Here is an 18,310-nt window from a genome sequence, read left to right on the forward strand (position 1 = left end):
GAAGTTTTAAGGTTTCAGGTCTTACATTCAAGTCTTTAATCCATTTGAGTCTAATTTTGTATACGGTGTAAGATAGGAGTCCAGTTTCACTCTTTTGCACCTGGCTGTCCAATATTAGGGATTGCATTGAATCTGTAAGTTTCTTACAGTAGTATGGACGTTTTAACCATATTAATTCTACCAATTCAGGAACATGGAATATACTTCCATTTATTTGTGTCTTCTTCAATTTCTTTCCTTGATGTCTTATAGCTTTCAGTGTACAGATCTTTCACCTGCTTGGGTAAATTTATTCCTAAGTATTTTATTTTATTGATGCAATCGTAAATGGGATTTTCTTAATTTCTCTTTCTTATAATTTGTTGTTAGTGTATAGAAACATAACTGATTTTTTAATATTGACTTTGTATCTTGCAGCTTTACTTAATTTATTTATTAGTTCTAAGAGTTTTTTGGTGGAGTCTAGATAGATTCTATCTTTTCTTTTGTGGTTTATGCTTTTTGTGTCATATCTAGAAGCTATTGCCTAATCTAAGGTCAAGAAGATTTATATACATGTTTTCTTCTAGGACTTTTAAAGTTTTGGCTCTTACATTTAGACCTTTGATCCATTTTGAGTTGATTTTTATATATAGGATGAGGTGGGTTCTAATTTTTTGGCATACAATTATTTCTAGCATTCCCTTATAAACTTTTGTGTTTCTGAAAGGGTGGAAGTAATGTGTCCTCTTTTATTCTTGACTTTAATAATTTGAATCTCTTCTCTCTTTTTTCTTAGTCTGTCTTGCCAAAGAATTGTAGATTTTGTTGATTTTTTACAAAGAATCAACCTTTAGTTTTGTTGAAGTTCTGTATTGTTATTTTCTATGTTCTTTTTCATTAATTTCTGTTCCAGTTTTATTTCCTTCCTTTTGATTGCTTTTGTTTTAGTTTGCCATATTTTCTCTAATTTCTTAAAGGAAATAGTTAGGTGGTTGTTTTGAAACAGGTTTTCTTTAATACAGATATTACAGCTATATCTTTCCCTGTACGTACTCGTTTAGCTGAACCCCATAAGTGTTTGTATGTTGTGTATTTGTTTTGTTCATCTGCAAGTATTTTCTAATTTTCCTTCAATTTATCTTTTCACCTATTGGTTATTTGAGAACATGTTATTTCCACATATTTGTGGTTCCCGCAAACTTCCTTGTGTTACTGATTTCTAATTTCATTCCATTGTAGTCAGAGAAACTGTTTTGTATGTTTCAATCTTTTAAAATGTATTGAGATTTGTTTTATGGATTGTTCCATGTGCAGTAGAGAAGAATGTTCATTATACTATTGTTGGGTGGAAAGTTCCATAAATGTTTCTTAGGTCTAGTTCATTTACAGTGTTGTTCAAGTATTCTGTATCCTTCTTGGTTCTCTGCCTGGTTTTTCTATCCATTATTGAATTCTGATGTATTGAAGATTCCAACTGTTATTGTTGAATTGTTTATTTATCCTTTAATTCTGTCAATTTTTCTTCATGTATTATGAGACTCTGTTCTTAGGTGAAAACATGGTAATGATTGTTATGTCTTCCTAAGGAATTGATACCTTTATTATTATAAAAAGTTTTTCTGTGTTTCTACTATCAAGTTTTATATTACAGTCTACTTTGTCTGATATTAATATAGCTACTCCAACATTATTTTGGATATTGTTTGCATCGTATGTCTTTTTTTAATTGTTGTAAAGCACGTATAGCATAAAATTTACCATCTTAAACATTTTTAGGAGTACAGCTCAGTATTAAGTATATTCACATTGTTGTGCAACCATTTACTAAAACTTTTTGATCTTGCAAAACTGAAACTCTAACCTGTGTAAAACTCTCTATATCCTCCTCCCCCTAGCCCGTAGCAAACACAGTTCTACTTTCCATCTCTATGAATTTGACTCCTTTACGTACATCATATAACAAGAACCCTACAGTATTTGTCTATCTGTGACAGGCTTATTTCACTTAGCATAATTTCCTTAAGTTTCATCTATGTTGTAGCAAGTGTGATAATTTCTTTACTTATAAGGCTAAAAGATATTCCATTGTATGACATGCCACATTTTGTTTATAAATTTATTCCAATGGACTTGGGTTGCTTCTACCTTTTAGCTATTGTGAATAATCCTGCTATGAACATGGATGTGTGAATGTCTGTGTGTGTTCCTGCTTTCAATTATTTGGAGTATGTATTTAGAAGTAGAATTGCTGGGTCATATGGTAATTCTATTTTTAATTTTTTGAGGGAATGCTATATTGTTTTCCGTAGTGCCTACACCTTTTGATATTCTGAACAACAGTGCACAGGGATTCCAATTTTTCCATGTCCTTGCCAACATTTTTTATTTTATTTTTTTACAACAGCCAATTCTTGCCCTATGCAAGAGTGTGTAAACTCCAAGATGTGCACATCATGAACATTATTGTACAAAAACAGATTGAAACACAAAAGAAAGAGTAGAACTGTGAAAATTGTACATTGAAATTATGACTTACAAAATTTTAACAAAATTCTAAAACATATAAATTGGTACACTTAGGATTTGAAAAGGTAAAATTGTATGGCATAAATTTAAAAATATTTATGACAAATGCTATCACTGAATTTAAAAGACAAAAGAACATGAATGTGATATGAACTATTATAAAAGAAACAAAGTACACAGTTTTCTGATGTATTTGTAACTTACAAGAGCAAAGTTAAATGTACAGAATATTAAATTATGATGTTAGGAATGCACTGGAGAAATTCTTCCAGAGTGTAAATGAAAAGACCATTTAATTTATGAGTATGAGAATGGTAGATAATACAGAGAATGAGAGGCAGATTAAAAATTCAAAGTTCTTCCGAAGGGGGAGGGATGGGGAACATCAAAAAAATGAAACAAAACTCTAAGAGTAAGAAAGAGAAACTTTGATCCCAGGTTGTGGTCCAACTTGTGAGAGTTTAGAAGTCATCACTCACATCCTCACAACAAAAAACTAGATGAACAAACTAAAAATAAACATCTCTCCTTAGATCTGTCAGATAACTGAGGTCACAGGAAAACTTCTGCCCGTGCAACCAGAGAGACAGTCAGGTGGATACAGAGCATCACCATTCACCAGGAGCAGGAGCCTAGGAACAAAGCCCCAGCTGGAGCAAGTATAAGGAGGAATACTTAAACTGTAATTGATGAATTGCTGGAAATTCAGTGTGAGCTAGCTTGAGAGTTAAAAATATCAAGCAGACCCAATTTCAGGGGCCCTGTACCTTGTGTGAGTTTTACCTCTGGGAAACTCATGAAGTTCTCACTGTTTTGGAGAAAAATCTCTGTGCTTTCAATGGGGAGGATAAGAGTAATCATTTTTGAAATATGTCCAGAGGTCTCTGTTCTCATAAATGGGAAAATATTTTACCAGACTCTAATCGACTGAAGTTTTACCAATACCTAACAAACCTGGGAGAAGGGAAACACCTGACTCCAGTCCCCTCTAGCCTTCAATGTGGGGAAGGGAAGTACCTAACTCAGAATCACTGTACGACTGAGCCCTAATTATAAGATTATAGAACACTTCCCCTCCCCGACTACTTACCGCACATCAGTAGGGCTCTTGTATAATAACAGAGAATCACAGCTAAAAGAACTCAAGCCTCAGATCCTATTTATAAAGTACTCTCTAAGGAAACTAAAAGACAACAGGGGATATAAAAACAGACACTTAAGGAAATTTAGCCTCTGACACCAGAGCTACAGAAAACAGTAAATGCAACCTAACTCCTAGCCAGATAAACATAAAACCTCACACTAAACACACATCTATTGAATTCTTTTAATCTGATATATCATGTCCAGCTTTCAACAAAAGGTTATAAGGCACATTAAAAGACAATAAAACACATTCTCTAGAGACAAAACAAACTTCAAAACTATACTTAGATATGGCAAAGAACTCATAAATATTAGATTGAGGATTTAAAATAATTATGATTGATATGCTAAGGACTCTACTGAGAAAAGTGGACAATATGCAAGAATAGAAGGGTAATGTGAGCAGAGAAATGGAAACTATAAGAATGAGAAAATGTTCAAAATAAAGAACACTGTAATACAAGTGAAGAATGCCTTTGATGAGCTCATCAGTTGACTGGATAGTTGATGAGGAAAGAATCAGTGAACTTGCCAGTACGTTGATAGAAACTTTCAAAACTAAAATGTAAAGACAGAAAAGAATGAAGAGAATAGAATGGAATATCAAATTGCTGTGGGATAGTTCAAAACATGTAGCATATGCATAACAGTCATACCAGAGAAGAAAGAAACTGAGAAAGAATAGAAGAAATATTTGAAGTAATAATTACAGATTTTTTTTGAAATTTATGACAAATAAGAAAGCACGGATTCAAGAAGCTTAGAGAATACCAAATATGATAAGTACCAAAAAAGTCTACACCTAGTCATATGATCTTCAAATTGCAGAAAATCAAAGACAAAGAGAAAATCTTCAAAGAAGCCAGGATAGGTGGCAGGTAACTTTGCTGCAGAGCAACAAGGATAAGAATTACATTGGGGGCCGGCCTGTGGCTCAGTGGTTAAGTGCATACATTCTGCTTTGGCGGCCTGGGGTTCGCCGGTTCAGATCCTGGGTGTGGACACGGCACTGCTTGGCAAGCCATGCTGTGGTTGGCGTCCCACATATAAAGAAGAGGAAGATGGGCAAGGATGTTAGCTCAGGGCCAGTCTTCCTCAGCAAAAAGAGGAGGATTGATGGCAGATGTTAGCTCAGGGCTAATCTTCCTCAAAAAAAGAAGAAAAAGAATTACATTGGACTTCTCATCAGAAATCAAGTAAGAAAGAAGAGAGGGAGTAAAATACCTAAAGTGTTCAAATAAAGATAACCACTTATGTAGAATTCTGGATCCAGTGAAATTATCCCTCAAAAATGAAGGAGAGATAAAAACTTTCTTAGACAAAGAAAAATGGAGGGGATTTATTGCCCATAGACCAGTCTTGCAAGAAATCTTTAAAGAAATTCTTCAGAAGGAAGGGAAAGGTATAGGTCAGAAACACAGATCTACATAAACAAAAGAACTTAGAGAAGGAATACATGAAGATAAAAGAAAATCTTTTATATTTCTTATTCTTAGTTGATCTCTTAAGCGACAGTTTGTTTAAAATAGCGACAATGCAGTCAGCTATTAAAGCTTATGGCTAAATGAAATGAGTAGCAGCAATATTATAAGCGATAGGAAGGAAGAATTGGGGATACTCTGTTTTAAGGTATTTCTTGTTTATTTTTATTTGAAAGTCAACTTGGAATAGTTGTAAATGTATATTGTGTACTCTAGAATAATTACTAAAAATTTTTAAAAACAAGTATAACTGATATGTTAAGATAGGAGAGAAAATGGAATTAAAAAAATGCTCAACTAAAACCAGAGATGGTAGAAATAGAGTAGAAGATGAAAGGGAGAAAAATACGAGGGCAATGAATAGAAAACTGTTACAAATATAGCTGATATTAATCCAATTATATCAAGAATCACTTTAAATGTAATAGTCTAAATATACCAATTAAAAGGCAGATTATCAGAGTGGATGAAAAAACAAGATCCAACTACATGTTGTCTAAAGAACCCCAGTTTAAGTATAAAGACTCAGAGAGATGAAAAGTAAAGGTGGGGAGAAAGATACACCATGATAACACTAATTAATAGAAAGCTGGAGTAGCCACATTAATGTCAAACAAAGCAGACTTTAGAGTAAGGAGGATTTTTAGGGATAAAGTGAGACTTTACATAATGATAAAGGGATCAATTCTCCAAAAAGATTTAATAACCCTCATGTGTATAAACCTAACAACAGTGTGTCAAAATATGTGAGGTAAAAACTGATAGAACTGCAAGGAGAAATATTTGGATCCACTATTATAGTTGGAGACTTCAACATTCCTCTATAAGTAATTGATGGATCTGGCAGGCAGAAAATGAGCAAAGATCTAGTTGAACTAAACACCACCATTAATCAACTAGATCTGATTGACATTTATAGAATACTTTGTCTAACAGTAGCAGAATACATATTCTTAGAAAGCTCGCATGGAACATTCATAAAGATAGACCACATTCTAGGCCATAAAACACGCCTTAGAAATTTAAAAATGAGGAAATCATACAAAGTATGGTCTCAGGTTACAACAAAATTAAACTAGAAATAAAAGAAAGATAGCTGGAAAATCCCAAAATATTTGGATATTAAATGGCATACTGATTAACACATGAGTCCAAGAATAAGTTGGATTTCATTAGAAAAAAATTCTGCTCTGTGAAAGGTACTTTTAAGGGAATGAAAAAATAAGCCACAGATTGGGAGAAAATATTTGCAAAACATATAACTGATAAAAGACTTGTATGCGAAAGATACAAATAACAAAACAATAAGAAAACAAATAATCCAATTAGAATATGGTAAAAAGATCTGGACAGACAATTCACCAAAGTGGATGTTCAGATAGTTCACCAAAGTGGATGTTCAGATAACATATAAAAAGGTGTGCAACATCATACGTCATGAGGAAATTGCAAATTTAAACAACAAATATATACAACTACACATCTATTAAAATGACAAAATCGAAAATCCCGACAATACCAAATGCTGGTAAGGATGTAGAGTAGCACGAACTCTTCTTCATCAGGAATGCAGAATGGTGCGGCCCCTGTGGAAGACAGTTTGCCAGTTTCTTACAAAACGAAACATCGTCTTACCATACAATCTAGCAATAGTGCTCCTAGGTATATATCCAAATGATTTCAAAACTTATGTCCACAAAAAAACCCTGTAGATTAATGCTTGCAGTAGCTTTATTAATAATTGCCCAAAATTGGAAGCAATCAAGATGCCCTTCCATAGTTGAATGAATAAATATACTGTAGTACATCAAACAATGTAATACTATTCAGAGATAAAAAGAAATGAGCTATTAAGCTATTTAAAGACATTGAGGAACCTAAATGCATACCACTCAGTGACAGAGGCCAATCTGAAAAGACTACATACTGTCTGATTCCAACTCTGCGACATTCTGGAAAAGGTAGCGCTGCCGGGGAGGAGCAGGGGAGAGATGAATAAGCAGAACACAGAGGATTTTGAAGACAGTGAAACTATTCTGTATGATACTGTGGATATATGACGTTATGAATTTGACAAAACTTGTACAATGTTCAACACAAGATGTGAAGCATTATGTAAAGTACAGAATTTAGTTAATAAAAGTATCAATATTTTTTCAATAGTACCGCACTAATGCAAGATGTTGATAACGGGTGACTCTGGATGAGGCAGTGTACTTACTAAAACTCTGTATACTTTCTGTTCAACTTCCCATAAATCTAAACTGTTCTGAATATTAAAGTCTATCGATTCAAACATAATTGTCTCCTCTCTTCCTTTTTAATATTGTTCTTTTATCTTTTCTACATAAGCGTCATAGAATTAAAAGCGGTAGACATATCAGTGCAGGGTGGAGGTGTTAGAAGTGGTTCTGTAGTTAATTCAGGGCCAGCTGTATCTTGTGGGATTCAGTTTTATCATCTATGAAATGGAAGTGGTGAATTTTTTTTAAATAACTGCTGTGCATTTCTGCCATTAAAAGAAAACAGAATGAAGTCCTGATGCATGCTATAACACGGGTGAGCTCGCTAAGTGAAAAGTGAAACATGCTAAGTGAAAGAAACAGATACAAAAGGCCACATATTATACCATTTGATTTATGCGAACTATCCAGAGTAGGCAAACCCTTAGAGACAGAAAGCAGATTAGTGGTTGCGGGCAGGGTGGGGAGGGGAATAGGGACAGAGAAAGAAAGAGTGACTAATTAATAGATGTGGGATTTCCTTTTGGGGTATTGAAAATGTCCTGGAACTATATAGCAATGATAGTCGCACAACGTTGCAAATGCATTTAACACTGTTTTATACCTTAAGATGGCTAAAATGACAAATTTTGTATTATGTGTATTTTGTCACCATGAAAAAACAAAAAGGGGAATACAAAAAAAAGTTACTGAGTGAAATTTTTCCAGAAGCAGTGGTTCAAAACAAAGCCTGATGTTATATATTGGAATAATTCATAAAATTCTAGTATTCCAGGCAAGATTGTTGAAAAAGATCCACACTGATATATGCCTTGTAAAACCTCTAAAAATACACTGATAAAGAAAATTCCTAACAGTGACTGAATGGAAAAAAATATTTTCTGTAAAGTAGCAAGGATCAGGCTGAAGTAAATATCTTGCTAAACAAAATTTAGAAAAAAAATTTGAGGGAGTAATATTTACAAGGTTTAGATAGAGAAAACAAAATGAAGTGGGGAAATGGAAATTTTACACAAAGCCAAGTTTTCTTACATTGTTTACTTGTTACCACGTGTATATATTACTATAATAAAAATATTAATGGCCATTAAATGACTGTATTTACTGGCTTTCTTTTTTGAGAGATGATAATTGCCTCTGTAGCAGTCATGATTTCTCAGCAAGTCTTTCTTTATATTATTTTCCACTTACGATATAGCAGTTTTCCATTCTGAAGTGTTCTTAAGAATCTTTATAGTCAACACAATTTTATTTACATAAAAATGGGTAGAGATGAGAAAATGGAAAAAAAATCAAAATGTTAAATGTGGTCACATTTGGGTAGTTTACAGTTTTCCATGATGAGTGTGTATTAACGTTAAAATTAGAAATAAAACAACAGTATTTTTAAATTTAAGTAGACACAATTTTGTATACTCCTCCCCCTGCGCTCACATAGCACAGCCACACTTGAAGGATAAACACCAGAATGTTAATGGTAGAAATCCCTGCAGCCTGAATTAATTAATTCCGTTAGACAAACTGCAATGAACTTCCTATTGATGAGCCAGATTTAAGAAGTGGGTGATATTTGTCTGGGAAGTCAAATGTTCAGGACCTTACTGCTCTTCTCTTCGCAGAGAGGACGTGGAACTGTCTTTTGCTGGCGCAGCAGGCATTCGCATTGGCTACTGTCCCCAGCAGGATGCCCTGGACGAGCTCCTGACTGGTTGGGAACACCTCGATTATTACTGCAGCCTACGCGGGATTCCAAAGTCATGCATCTCTGAGGTAAGGCCCCCTGGGGTTTTCCAGAAAAAGAGACCCACTGAGGAATGCTTGACCAACTCCTGCGGTCCCAGCTCAGCTCTGTCACCACATGAGGAGAAGGACCCACAGTAATAGATAGACATACCTGAAAGATATTTCCAATGTTATTATCCTGAAGGAAACACAATAAAACATGTTTGTGTTCTATTTGTACGACATGTTTGAAATAGATCTGTGCGAGGAAGTCATGTGGTAGGAGGGAAAGCATAGCATCATTTGCAGCTTTGTTTCTCCTCACTTTGTCTCCTCTCCAAGTGCTGCTCACATTTACCAGGTTGGTCCTTTGTATTCAGGAACAGACATCATAGACTTTGTATCCCCAGGACCTGCAGGGAAGGATTCAAACTATGGGTGGAATTTGGTTGCTTTTTATCGGAAAGGATGACTTCCTGGTGAGTGGTTGGACAGCTGCCTGCCTGGGCTCCTTCCTGGGTGGGCTTAGGAGGATAGAAAAGTGGCGGAAGCTGCAGACCACCCTGGTGCCTTCCACTCCCATCACTGTCTGTGAGAGGAGGGAGAGGTGGATGCAAGAGGCAGCTGCCATTCTCCCTGTTGCGACAGCCTTGACCGACAGCTCAGAGGACATTCCACATGGAAAGCCATTGGAATGGCGGGTGCTTAAGGCACAATTTTACCTTTTCTGCACTTCATTGAAGAGAGTCTGGGGTGCTCCTTGCATTTCTGGATTCTGAAATAGGAGCTTATGTGATGTATTTTCAATGAGATTCTGCAGGAGATGGAGAATCCTAGGATTCACAGGAGACAAAACCAACAGCCATTGCCTTCCCTAGAACACGAAAATTCATTCTCTGTGTTGTCATGTAATGCTTCAGCCCTCATTTCTTATTTATGCTCTGTAACTTTAAGTGAAACTAGAACAGAATCTCTGCACATCCTTGGAGGGATCTCAGTCCTTTCACCGCTCACCCACCTCCCGTCTTAATAAAGCAAAGATAACAGGAGCGCTGCTTATTGCAGTTAAACAGCTATTGAAATCCAGGACTAATCGCTGGCTCAGTCTTTAATAGGTGTTTATCTCTGTCAGCTCCCCCTCGTTAGTTTTTGATTAAAGAGGCAGATGCTTGGCAAATAGCATAAGCTGGCCCCTTTCTTGGCCCTGGGGGAAATGTGCCCTTTGAAAAAGTTCTTGTTAATATAGGAAGGCTTGATGCTTCCTGTCATCCAGGACAATTGCCTTCTGACTCTCAGCTGTCTTGAAGACTCTTTTCCCTGAGCTCCTCCACTAAGAAAAGTTATTTTAATGGTTGCCGATTAGGAACTGGCTTCATTGCGTTCATGAAGCTGCAACTGATTTTGCAGACAGGATTGCTACTTGCTCAGAGGTTTCTAAGATGTCAGCACACTTTCTCATGTGTTCTCAGAGGGGTGAGCCCTCTTTACAGCAAATTTCCCTTTGCTGTAAGTGTTAGAAATGTTTGAAATATAAACCAGGAGTGTCTATTCTAACATGCTTATCGCAAGGTGACCAGAAGGGATTATTATAAAATAACAGAAAGCAATGGTTTTTGCTATTTCAGTATTTGTTCTCAGTCAGGCACTGTTCTAAGTATTTGACAGCAACCATATGAGGTAAATAAAATGTTTAGTCCCTATTTAGAAATGGGGAAGCTGAGACAGGTAGAATAGCAAACCCACCCAAGTCACAAGGCTAGAATGTGGTGGGGTTTTGTTTGAAATCAGATGAACCAGCTCCAGTTAAGATGTTCTTGCTGAGGACACTCTCCTGAGGCTTAGAATATTCAGATTTCTCGCTGTGTAAGATGGGATTTCTAGTGTCATGAACAGCTCAGTCTTATTTCCTATGCCCCTTTAGTGACTGAAGAAATGGAAACTGTGTGGGGTTATGACGAGGCTCCTCTGACAAGGAGCTCCTCTTGTCCACCCTCCTTAGGACTGGAGTTGGGCCCTGGGTGTGCGCCTCACCTCCCACCCTTCAGAAGTCATGGATGTGGTAGGGATTTTTTTCTGGAGAATCTGCTGCTCATACCAGTTCTCTTCTCTAGGCTGCCATCTGTTTTCATTGTGACATGGGCAGCCACAGTTGTCCCCTCTATGATTCTAGAAGGAGATCCGCTTGTGCTTGAGGGGCAGGTCCTTCCCAACAGCCTCACAGCCCCCTGCCTCCCTCCCCTCTCAGCACCCTGCCCTGCACTATGCCCCATCTGCACTCCAGGGTCCCAGCCAGCCAGTCGTTTCTATGTGTAGGCACATTGCTTCCTCTCCAAACCTTCCAAAATTCCAAACAAGTGAGAAAAAGATGCCTTTCTTCATTTGGCTTGAATTTAGGTTCGGCAGGTTAATGCAATGATTTTCAATTTTTCTGCATTATCCACACAACATAGTATTGTACAATGACTGTATTTGAGCCTGAATTCAACTAACTTGGCCAAAAAATCATATCAAGTTATAGTAAAACTTTTCCGGAGACAGGGGTGACATGTTCTGGGATGTTAGAGAAATGTGTAAGATAGGTTAAGGGTTAGCACCATCCCCAAACCAGCAAACCCCACTGCCAATGAGTGTGAGCCTAGGATTTCTGTGTTTCAGTTCTCCCCAGCATAGAAGATGTAGGGCCCTTATCCATCTTATTGTTTTGAAGACTTGCAAATAAATACCAGGGAGATCCATACCATGTCTTATTTCTTCTGATCTTCCCTACAGACATGATTTTTATCCTAAGTTTTCATCTGTTCACAGTCAGTTTTTCTGGAAGGAGCTAGAAGTTACGACAAGAAAGAATTTCCAGGAGGAAATAGATGGAGGGTCAGAAGAAAGACATTTCTGCCTTATATCCTTGGCTCCTTTTTCCTACTAACTCTTCAGTTTCATCTTTAATCTTACATAAAATGTTGACGTGGCCGTCATGTGTATTAGTGAGAAAACTTTGGCTTTGGAACCAAGTGGATGTGTATGTGAATCTCTAGGCAATTTGTTTTGGTTCAGGATATTTACAAAAATCCTCCAATGTGTTGAATATGATGAGGCACTGGGCGTATAAACATGAATGAATCCCAAACTCTTGCCTTAAGTGCAGTACAAGTTTTAGAACTTTATGGGAGAAAAATACGTAATAGCAGAGAGAGATTTCATTAACTTGTGACATTTGGGGTTTAGACAGTATTTTGCCAACGGCAATTGCTAAGGCATTAGGTTTGCCATTATTTTGACAAGAGGCCTGAGTGTAGGAAAGACGGCAACAAAATACTTATTTGACCGTTTTCAGTTGTTTTCTGAAAACATGACATTCAGAAAGGATTAGACCAAACCAAAACATTTGTTCCTGTATTTTCTGGACTCCTTCCTATGGTCCAGGGGAGGATTTGCAGGCTGCAACATTTAGCCTTTTGTGAAACTGGGAAAACATGACATATGATTCCTCTTTCATAAAAAACAAGCAATCATGGTTCAGCAAGTTTATGCAAAAGTTCTCTTATCCTTCTGAAGTGCCTTTCTACAGAATTGGTGCTTTTATTATTATTTTTATTTCATTTTTCTTTTTCTCGGCTTTTATTTACATATTGCTAGTCTTTGAATAAGGTGGATGGGTGTGAAATGAAAATTTCTTTCTGATACACACATGCTATATTTTCAACCTTTTATAGTCATTTTTATGGACCTAAAAATAACCCAAAATGTCATTTTCTCAAAGTGTCACTTTTGCTGGCCCCACAGCTGTTAGTGATTACCTTGCAGAAAGTGTGAACTTCCTAGCAGAGTCTGCCATTTTCGTGGGTTCCTCCTCTTCCAGGAATCCTCGTTTGCCCTCTCCCTTCATCTTTCTTGTGAACGTTCACCAGTCACCAGTCGACTTATCTTATTCTTCTGAAAGACCCTCTCTGACAAGAACAATGGCCACAGTCTATCATCTGCCTAATTCTTGAAAGGCAGCCATTGTGTCTCTTTACCCATCCTCTAGCGCTGCCATTAGTACTTTTGTTTGTTTGCTTGTTTTGAATCAATTGTTTTGTTTGAACAATTGTTTATTTATTTTAATACGTTTTTGCTTACTTTATGTCAACTGAAATAATTGGACTAAATGGAGCCGTGGAAATGGGTGGTTTGTATAAGCCAATCTGGGAAAAACAATGTTATTATTTTCAATAAGAACAAACTACCGACCCCTCAAGATGATGTTCTTTGGCAGATCCCAGGAGATTCAGGATTACCTTCATTACTCTTTTGGGCCTTAAAATCTGCATTTCCCTGCCTTATATTACTTGACAACTAGACCAGTCCTTGTAATTCTTAATTCTTTCTTTGTTATTTTGAGGCTGCACAAATAAAGCAACAGACCAGTTTATGATGAGGGTTTTTATTAGGAGGCATAAGTATTATCCTAATATTTTCAAAGCTTCTTAATATTTCATCATTGTAATTATCACTATTATTTTATCCCAACTTTTATGCATTTATCTGAAAAAGTATATACGTTATTTTAAACTATGTTTTATTGAGTTATTTAGTATGCAGAATCATTAGTCCATCTCCATGATCCTACAGAGTCTTTCCTACTTCTCGTATATTTAAATTAAGATATGATCTGGACCAGTTGGATTATATGATGAAATCTAAAAACCAAATCTATATTATTACCTTTCTAGTCACAAGAGTTAAATAAAACTGTTTACAAAACTTTTAAATTATGCAGAGTTGGGAACAAAGAAGTCACCCAATCTTGGCCCCCAGAGGAACCAGCCCACACAGTAGACAGAACAGGAAACAGATAAAATATAGCATGGTGCAAATTACAGAGAGGCGTGCTGAGTGGAAGTGTGTATAGATACAGATCATACACTGAAGGGGACAGTTATTTCTGCAGAAGAGAGATAAAGAAATGAGCTGTGCCTCTGAGGATGCATGAAAAAATGGCGCGTTGAAAGGTGGAGGAGGAAAAAGAAGGTGTGAACATGCCCCGGGTACTTGGGGAGAGTCAGAATGTCCCTGGGGCCGAGGGCGTTGTGTTTGGTGCCGTGCAGTCATCATCCTCATGACTTGGTAAAACCGTTCCCAACAGCCACACATAAGAAACACTTTCCTCTTCTTTCCCCACCCCCGGTTGTTTTATAAACCAAACTCTGAGTGTGCAGTCTCTAGTGGCTTCTCACTGGAAAGGGGATCCCTCTTTCCTGTGTGAATACGGAAACTCCCTCCTGAATTCTCTGCTCCCTTGAAGTTCTCTCTCACTCTCTCTCTCTGTGCAAGGGTTTTTGTTCCTGTTCTGTTCCTCCTCAGTCCTCATCCTAACTCACCTGTCCCTGCTCACCTCAGTGTGGGTATTCCTCTGGGCCCACGCTTGACTCTATTGGTGGCCCATGCTGCTCTTCTGAGCTCCAGACCCAAGTATTCTGGCCAGCACTTGGATGACACACAGGCACAGAAAACCCAGCTTCGTCCAGGCGGAGCCCCCATCTGTGCATTCTCAATTGTCCCTGTGTTGTGAAGTGAAGGGAGGTATGTCAGGAGCCACCCTGGACTGCATGTGTGAGGTGGGAGCACAGGCCATGGAAGGAAGAGCCAGGTGTCTGGGGGGCCTCTTGGTGAATGGGGGTGCGTTCATGGAGAACTCTCTTCCAGGTTGCCGGGGACCTGGTGAGGCGCTTACACCTGGAAGCCCATGTGGACAAACTCGTGGCCACATACAGTGGGGGGACCAAGCGGAAGCTCTCTACAGCCCTGGCCCTGCTGGGGAAGCCTGACCTGCTTTTACTGGTGAGTTACAGAGATCTCAGTGATGTGCTGTTGTCTTCAAATAGAATGCTTTAACCCATCAGAGTTCCTCTGGGGAGGAAATTCAAAATTTGCAGCGTTAGTTCTCTGAACTAACTTCTTGTGCCCTAAGTCAACATTTCCAAACAGAATTTAAAATACCAATGAAATTCTACAGAAATAAAATTTTATCTTTTGATAGTCACTTTTATTTATCAAACTGAAGATTCGATAAAATTCTAGCATTAAAGGAATATCAGAATTCACCCGTAATCTGAAAACCAATATATTCTTCCATTAGCATGTTGCTTTTAAGTCCTTTTCTACCTGCAGATATATGATTGTCATAGCCGTGGTGACACTGTCCACAGTGAATCTTGAGGGTGGGTGTTGGGGTGCAGGATGGATATAATGGAGAGGGGAGGGTGTTCAGCAAGAGAGTGGAGCACATTCAATGGCCTTGAGACCAAGCCATCTGCAGTCTACCTGGGAACTACAGTTAATTCCGTTTGTCTGGATGAAAGCATTAATTGGAGGTGTTGATTGTCAATAGAGCCAATATATTGACAATAGAGCCAATCGTCTTGCATATCGAAAATAGCTAAAAGTAATATCATTCAAACAATAAATAAAAGTCGCTGTTTGCATGCCATAGACTGGATTCTAATCGCTGGAGTGCATCCAGGCCTTCACACTTGTGGAGACTCTGAAGGGCATCGAAAAGTGTGGGAATCAGAATAAATTTTTTCTTCTTTTTTCTGTTCTTGTTCATTAAGTGGAAACAGAATTTCACTGGGGGAGTTAGAGGGGATTCAGAAGACCTGCATTGGAAGATGGCCCCATCATTTACTGGTTGTCTTCTGGAACCTGACTTGAATTTCCCTTTTACTTGATCTGTTTGCTTTTTGGCAAGTTCCAAAATCAAGGACTATTGCACAATTCCATATTCTGAAATCTTATAACAAAAGCAAACACGTGCTTAATTCTGCAGTTTGTAAATGACTTTTTCCTTACATGAGGAGACGGGGTTGTGTTAAAGAGTTCACAAGATATAACTGTTTGTAACCTTCAGCAGAATTTCCCTGTGCTAGGCCTCACCTGGCGCATCTCCTAAGTTGGGATGTGGTCCTCTGCCCTGGAGCATGTCCCTGGCCCACCACAGACCCTCTCTCCTTCTTTGATGCATCCTTGCCCTTGACTTTTTGGTTGCTCAGGACTCGGGCATAACACTCAAGGCGGGGACTCAAGTCAACTACCAGGGTTCAGATTCCACTTCTGTGACTCCCCATGTGCAGCCTTGCATGTTCTATGCATGTTTCCTCTTTGCCTGAAAATGCTCCTGATTATAGTGTCTGTCTGTTGGAGCTGTTGAAAGCAGTCCATGAAATAATCCACATTAAGTATGTTGCCTCCAATAAGCTTTAGTGGCTGTGATGATGGTGAGTGTTCAGAGCATCTGGTTAAAGACATTCGTTGGGGAACTTTAGAGTTCTCTCCTGAGGGAAGACTAGTGGCTCTCACACAAGACATCAACGTGGGGATCAGGAAAACTTAGAATTATGCATCCAGCTCTCTCATCGAACAGTGCATGATCACACCTTCTGCTTATTTATTTTTTTCCCTGTACACATACATCACTTGATTTGCAGGAAACACCAGGTGTTTTCTATTCAGTGTCATTTTTTATCCATTTCCCTTCTGTTTCTTTCTTTAGGGAAGTAGATGACCCTAAGCTTTTAAGAAAAATGTGTTTAGTTCTCCCTGACTATGAAAAGCACAGAGATGCATCATACAGTCTAGAAACATTTCTCTCAGAAGTGGCTTAAATAAGAGGTGCTTAAGTGTTTATTGAAGGAGAAAGCTTCAGGTTCCAAGAAAGTTCACTTTGCTTGATGTTGCCATATAAATGCGGCCTTTTTCTGCTCTCACATGTCTTCCTAGGGTATATCATTTTGAAATTTTATAGAGACTGAGGATGCATTTTGAAAATGTCGGCCTGCCTAACCGGATCACCAAGGGGAGCTCAGTTGATATGAAGATGTACCCCGACTTTGCTGAGCGCAGTGTATGGTAGCTGCAGAGAGGTGCCTGCCAGAGCCAGAGCAGAGACTTCCTCTTGGCTGGGACCTGGCCTCATATGGCAATACATACATTCCAGTGTGCGTTCTCCTGATGCCCATCACTGTGTGTTTCTTTCATTCAGGACGAGCCCAGCTCTGGGATGGATCCCTGCTCTAAGCGGTACCTGTGGAAAACAATAATGAAGGAGGTTCGGGAAGGTTGTGCTGTAGTGCTGACCTCCCACAGGTGAGCTACGCCCCTCTCATGGCCATCCCCGGAGCCTCCAGGTCCAGGGATTGTGCCACCCACATTGTCCTTCATCTCTGCAGCCAGACTATCATGGTGATGTAATTGGTCATCCCCATTACACCAAAGCAGAGAGAGATTATGTGAGGTAACCAAAGCCACACAGCCAGGAGGTGGCAGAGCTCAAATCCAAACCTGGTGGTCTGTCACAGACCACACCCTTGCCTCTCCATTGTTACTGGAGAGCTATATCCCTCCTCAGGTCTTCCTGAAGCCGTATTTCAGCTCCTTTCTTTCCAAGGCCTGTTATGCTACCAGGAGAGTTAGCTGAAATGAAAACTTTAACAGGTTTCTGAATTTGGTCTCATATTTTCTTCCTCACAGAAGTAATCTTGTAATTAGTAATGTAAAATCATTGGCCTGTTTTTAACTTTATGCTATGCCATTCTAGGCCACACAGCAATAGGAATCTTAGATTTCATACAACACCCACATAGAAAGTGAACAATGTGATTTGACTAATAAAAATTCTGAGATATAATGGAGATCAGGCTTTAAAGTTTAGACTTGTTTTTTTCCTCCATGTAAGTAAAATATGCTGTGAGTTAAATGTCACGAACTGTGAAGCATCTGAGGGTCTACCTTACTTGCAAGCTAACAAATGTGACTTGGAATGCTAGTTTCATGGGCACTGACAGAAGACAGGAGACTCCTGGCTCAGAGATGGAAGATTTTATTATTCACAGCAAGAGCTGTAGCCAGGTGTCAGCAAGGTTGCATTGGTTCCCTGAGACCCAGTTCCTACAGGGGTGATGCAGGCAGGCACAGATGGATACACAGGAAAGGAACACCAAACCTGAGGTTCCACCTCTTTATAGCAACTGACAAGCAAGCCAGCTCTGTGTTTGGGGGGATTTGTCACCTCATCCTTCAGGGATGCTCACGGCAAACACAACTTTGAGAAACAGCCCCGGTAAAGAACAGCCAGGCTCTTGCAGTCTGGGCATTCCTAGGGAGACATATAAGAGCCCATGGGACCCCTGGAGGAGCGTCTTCCAGTGTTGAGTAAATTATTGAGCCTGTGCTAGA

The 18,310-nt window shown here is 38.6% G+C and overlaps 1 protein-coding gene across 1 annotated transcript in view; it reads left to right on the forward strand.

Annotated features, from left to right (window-relative positions):
- The window catches only part of ABCA13 (ATP binding cassette subfamily A member 13), a 415,069-nt gene that overhangs the window by 362,415 nt on the left and 34,344 nt on the right, over positions 1-18,310 (forward strand). Inside the window, exons 56-58 of the mRNA XM_070615568.1 lie at positions 8,998-9,148; positions 14,783-14,917; positions 17,118-17,221. Coding sequence (XP_070471669.1) covers positions 8,998-9,148; positions 14,783-14,917; positions 17,118-17,221 — 390 coding nt within the window. The remainder of the gene's footprint in view (positions 1-8,997; positions 9,149-14,782; positions 14,918-17,117; positions 17,222-18,310) is intronic.

The sequence above is a fragment of the Equus przewalskii genome, chromosome 4, assembly GCF_037783145.1.
Source record: "Equus przewalskii isolate Varuska chromosome 4, EquPr2, whole genome shotgun sequence".
Lineage (NCBI taxonomy): Eukaryota > Metazoa > Chordata > Mammalia > Perissodactyla > Equidae > Equus > Equus przewalskii.